Genomic DNA, 6000 nt, shown 5'->3' on the forward strand with positions numbered 1-6000 from the left:
TTACAAGATCCTGAAGTCTTGCCTTTGTATCTTGTGCAGAAATATGAACAGAAAGAGTTCTCTTCCCGGGGCTCTTCATTATTCTATTTCTCTTTATTTCTTTACCTTTCAATTTTGGGGCAGGGGGTTGTAGGAGACGTTTGTTGGGACTACAGCAAGAAACAAAAGCATCACTCAGGAATCATCCCATTCTTATTCCTACAAAGAGCCAAAATGTCCCTAATTTTTCAAATTATACTTTGAGCCAGTTAACTGGAGTTATTTCTGCATTAACTCTCTGCTTCTCACACAGACTGCTGTGCTATTGGGCTTGCACTGGCTCTTTGACAGGTTACTTAGAAATGTAACCACTGCTATGGGAGAGTGGGGGCGGAGGATCCAGGACCCAAGAAGAAAAGAACAAAGAAAATAAAACCCTGCAAATAACCCTGGCGGGGAGGATGAGGTGGGAGAGTGTGTGGGTTGCCTATGAGATGCAGAAATGTGTCAAATACCCAGGGCAAGGCATCTATTCAGGTGCCTCTAGGAAACCAGTGTTCACATTGCTCTTTTGCATCAAGCAAAGAGACCAATTGCTCCTTGCTCAGCTGTAACTGTAAGACCATGTGGGCCCACTCTCAAAACAGGTCTCCTGAGCAGAACAGACCCAGAGACATCTCTAAAGAAAAACCAACCTCACACCTGACAGTGTCTCTTTAATGCTCAGGGGGAAGCTTGACTGACCTTGTAATTTCAGTCAATATCATCTGTGGGACTTCCCCTTGGGTAGCAATATTCTTTCGGACAAACAATAAGACACTGGAGACTTCCGGTCCTTGTCCATTAGCTGAGATCCTCTTGCCACACTACCACCCAACAACAAAAGCTCAGTTAACTCCTGGTGGGTTACCAAAGAAGGATGAGAGTTAGAGTCCAAGGTATCTCTTTTCAGAGGCAGAGACTTCATCACTGCTTATGACTAAGAACCCCTATTTTTTGGCTTATAGAACACCTTCTGATGTAGCATTGCATTTTGTTCCATACAATTATACCTTCAAACTCAGAGAGAGAAAGAAGGAAATCAGAGTTGAGTTAGTAGCAGGGCTAGAAGGTAGGTTTTTCCAGGCCCTGAAATCTAGCAATCCTGCTTTGTTTTCTGAGTCTAGTGTCTCAAACCCTGATCCCAGAAATCTGGGCCTGAAAAAGAAGGGGGCAGGGGAGAGAAGATGGGCAGAAGAGACAGGAGCCTCTTCTCCACCCACCCTGATTCGTTAACTTACTGTGAGCAAAAAGGGCTCTTTCCTGCACATATGTTGTCATAAAGTAAAGCCCAAAACCAGTAGGTAGCTTGGCAGGGAGTGCCTGTACTGCCTTTGGGAGCCTAAGAAGTCCCAGAGCAGGCCGAACAGGGAACAGCAAGTTACAGGTTCAAATCTCCAGTCTCCAGGCTGTTTCATGAAGTATCTAGAGTTCTACTTTTATTCCATCAGCAGAACCATAGAACTGGGTGGAATGGCAAGTCCCACAGTTCAAGGTGTCCTGTGGGAACGTCTAGCGGTAGTTTCAGCCAACAGAATGCACCCCACCTGTAAAAAGGTTGGAAAGCGAGTCAGGGGTCGGGGGTAAAGGCGGTAGGGCAATGGTTACTGACCTGGACACTGGCCTCCTCCTTCTGCCACGCTTGCACAAGCTCTGAGCTCCCCGGGGCGCTCCTCCGAGGTCTGGGGCTCGCAGGTTGTGGCGAGAGCTTGAGTGCGCGCGAGGGGGAGGGGGGACTCAAAAGTGGGTGGGAGGAAAAACATCACCGCCCTCGCACCACGAGGGAGCAGAGGCTCGCTTGGCTCCAGGGGGCAGAGCCAAGGCGCGGGCGCGGCGGCCCGGGGCCACCTGCCCGCCCGCCTGTCCGCTCCCCACTTGGCCGGGCAGCCTGGCGCTGGCGGGAAGTCCTCCAACGAGCAGCTCAGCCCCTGCTAGCACGCACTCCTTCTTGGTCCAGGCACTGGGCTTTATTCCTACACCCCAGACCTGAAAGTTACAAAACGGGGAGAAAGTGTGAGGCTCAGCGGGCACTTTCTCATCACGCAGCGCCCCCACCACACACCCCTCCTTTGGCTAGTAGAACGATGGGGTCTTAAAGGGACCGCACGTCTTCTGCAGCCCATCCTCCTCCTTTGCATTGGATGCTCTGAAGAGCTCTCCACATCTGGTGAATGTCCTGAAGACCCGGACTCTGTCCATGGCTCCTCTGCCTGGATGCCCCGCACTTTTTCTCATGCTGGGCATGGACCCTTCCCTCTGCACCTGGTCAGTTCCCGAGCCTGAGATCTGTGTGCAAGTTGAACTGGTCTCACAAATTACGCCTTAGGACACATCTTATAATTTCTGGCCATTTCTCATATCTTTGCTGTGTCAAGTGACAAAAAGGTTTGATGTTTGTACGGGGGTGGTGAGGATAAGGGGGAAGGGAGGGGGCTGAGGAGAACTCAGAAACCTCACTTCTGCCACAAAGAGATCGATCTCCTAATTTCTGGGGGGGGGGTGTATAACTGTTAAATATTTTGAAAGAAAAAAAAAGTTGAAGTGGCCCATCACCACCACTATTTTAGCAGTCCTGCAGATTTCATATTGTTCTAAGGGCCTGACTTTCAAAAATCTCAACAGCACCTCTGAGTAGTGTTTCTGGAGTTTGCAGACACACTGCTCCTGATGTGTGTTTATGTGACGAACTACATTTATAGAGGGTCATCAGAATCCTCGAAAACTCACGGAAGCACATTCTTGACAGACAGTACCCGTCTGTACTTTGAAGTGCCCAAATTTGGAGGAGAGCTGAAGGATGTTTTGATGTAACTGAATAATACTGATATTCTAAACATCTGTTCTCCACTTTATGGCTTACAGTGTACACTCAATGCACGACATCAACATTAGTTTTTTGTTGTTCTTGTTGTTTTTCAAGACAGGGTTTCTCTGTGTAGCTTTGCACCTTTCCTGGATCTCGCTCAATAGACCAGGCTGGCCTCGAACTCACAAAGATCTGCCTGCCTCTGCCTCCCGAGTGCTGGGATTAAAGGCATGCGTCACCACCGGCCAGGTGGTTTTTAAAACCCTTACACTTTCCTTATAATCTCAACTATCAGTGGTCTCGATTATGAGGTACTGGGGACCTTCTGTGCCATCAGATCAACCTCTTCATTCTTCATTCACAGAAGTAGAAACTGATACTAGCAGTGGATGTATCCAAGGTCACACAGCTAGTAAATGACATATTTGAGATTCTAATTTATATATCCTGATTGTTAACTCATTATACTCCATTATGTCCAGTCTATAGACTGGGAATACAACTGACGCTCAATGAAATTGTATTTAGCCAAAAGCAAGCAAGCAAAGAAACAAACAAAAACCCACATATTGGGAGCAAAGAACAAATGAAAATTGAAACAAGAATAATTGTCCTTGGAAGGAACCCTCTTTTTCTACCTACTTAAGCACTAATATCATTCAACCAGACCTGGCATTGCTGGAGATACTTACTTCATTGTTAACAAAAGAGAGATGCCCTTTCTGAGATGTGGCCTTGGGGGCTTAAAATGCCTAGCTCCAGTCTGTAGCCATACTTCTGTAGCCATATGTTGCCACATGCATTCAATTTGGCTGTAGTAATTAGCTTGAACTTGGAGATTTGTTGCCTTAAACTGTTTCTATGTCATTTAATGTGCTGATATTTTATCACTAAATAGAGTTCTCCAAGGGCTAGAACTGGTTGTTCAGTTTCCTTTGTGTGTGTGCTCTAACTCTCAACATCCTTTCCAACCTCATCTAGCTGGCTAAAGCCACTCACCCCTGCTGGTTGATATAGTATCTAGATTACTGCATGATAAATCATCTCCACACTTAGTGGCTTAAAGCAAGTTATCATTGTCAATTGGTTCTACTTAATTAGTTCTACTGAATCCACTCAAGATCGTTTATACATTTTTTTGGCAACAGTAAATGTGGCTGCTGTAATTCCTTGAGTAATTCTTTATTACTATAAATGTTGTGGTCCTTGTTTCAGCTCTGGTCTTATTTCTTGAATTGCAACTGTACTTTAGGTGAATGAAAATGTAGCCTTCCTAACAGTTCTTTTCCAACTTAAGATGATGACTAGCTACACTCTTTATTTTCTCTATTTAGTAAATGAAAATGGGATCACAAATAATCTCATACTTTAGACCTTTTGTTTTCTATATGATTGTTGATTCATTTTCAGCTGTAAGAAATTATTCAGAAGGGTATAGAATAGTAAATATGCATAACTATAGTATATCATGACAGTCCAAAATTGATATTTTGACATTCCTTCACATTATACTGTTTTCATCAGTTTTAAATATATTTATTTACTTGGTTTGCAGTTCTATGAAATTTTACATCTGTAGATTCGTATGACCACCCCCACAGTCAAGATATAGAACACTGCCACCACCACGATGATTCTGTTATTATTGTTAGTCACACTATTGTCTGCCCTCCTACACCTGTTCTTCATGTCAATAATTTTATCACTCAAGACTGTTACATGGAATCATACAGTATGCAATCTTTTGAAAGTAGATTTTTCCCCCTAAGGTGATCTTCTAGAAGCAAATTCATGTTATTTTACCTATCAATAGTCTGATTCTTTTATTGTTGCACAATATTCTATGATACAGTTATATCTGTGTGATCACTCATTGAAGGGCTGATTCTAAATTTGTGCTATTACAAAAAAGTTGCTATAAATATTTGTCTACAATTTTTGCATAAACAATATTACGTTACTCTAGGATAAATGTCCAACAGTAAAATGTTTGTTTGTTTGGCAGCTGCACATATAATTTTATAAGCACTACCTAACTCTTTTTAGAGCAACTATACTTTTTTGTTTAATATTCCCATTGCCAGTGTGTGTGAGATACAACTTATGTGCATTTCTGCCAGCATTTCCTGCTGCTATTATTTTTATTTATTTATTTATTCTAGTAGATATGTACTTATTGTAATTTTGGTTGTCTCCCTAATATCTAATGATATTTTTGTCTTTTTGTTTTTCTTCTTTAAGATTCAACACCATTTTGTAGCTCACTTTGACCTCAATCTTATGATCCTCTTGCTTTAATTTCTAAAGCACTAAAATCATAGCTATGCATCATGAAAGCTGGCTGTATGTCTAATGATATCTGTCATCCTGTCATGTGATTACCTGACATTTGTATATCTCTGTGAATATTTTTCCTAGTCTGTAGCTTATCTTTCATTCTCTTTTCATAAACTTTTACAGATATAATGGATTTCTTATAAGGATGTGTATTGCGGTATGCATGTGTATATATGTGTGTGTGTGTGTTTTCATGTATATGTGCGCTCATATGTGTGTGCATGCATTTGAGAGTATATGTGTATGGGGTCCTGAGGTTGATATCAGGAATCTTAGTCAATTGCTACCTTGTTCATTGAGAGAAGATCTCTTGATTGAACACACAGCTCACCCACACAACTGTTCTGACTTCTCTGTGTACACCATTGATCTATGTGTCTATCCTTCTAGCAGCCTTGATTACTGTATACAGAGTAGAGGGATTAATATAATGAAAATAGCTCCTCTCACTTTCTTCTTCTTCAATAATGTTTTAGCTAACCAAGGTCCCGTGTATTTCAATATAAACTTCAAACTAAAGTTATCTATGTTTACAAAAGTACTTACTGGGGCCTGAATAGGAATTTCATGAAACCTAAAGATCAGTTTAGAAAGGATTGGCAACTTTAATTCATTTTGTGTTCTGTGTTCTAAGTCATGAATTCTCCATTCCTCTACATGTTTTCTAAATACGTTTTAAATGGAAATAGAATTAGATCATCTCCTCCTCCTTTCTCTCCCTAGCTACTCTCCCTCAAATCCCTCCCATGTCTCCCCATTTTCAAGCTGATAATTCTTTTTTTCATTGTTGTTACTTGCATATACATGTACACACACACACACACACACACATATATATA

At 42.0% G+C, this 6000-nt stretch overlaps 1 protein-coding gene across 1 annotated transcript in view; it reads right to left on the reverse strand.

The window, feature by feature from the left end:
- Chrdl1 (chordin like 1) overlaps positions 1-2047 on the reverse strand; it is a 120100-nt gene extending 118053 nt beyond the window's left edge. Inside the window, 2 exon segments of the mRNA XM_036174968.1 lie at positions 1631-1742; positions 1745-2047. Of these exon segments, the coding sequence (XP_036030861.1) occupies positions 1631-1742; positions 1745-1781 (149 nt within the window). The 5' untranslated portion in view covers positions 1782-2047.
- Between the last annotated feature and the right edge of the window lie 3953 nt (positions 2048-6000).

The sequence above is a fragment of the Onychomys torridus genome, chromosome X (assembly GCF_903995425.1).
Source record: "Onychomys torridus chromosome X, mOncTor1.1, whole genome shotgun sequence".
Lineage (NCBI taxonomy): Eukaryota > Metazoa > Chordata > Mammalia > Rodentia > Cricetidae > Onychomys > Onychomys torridus.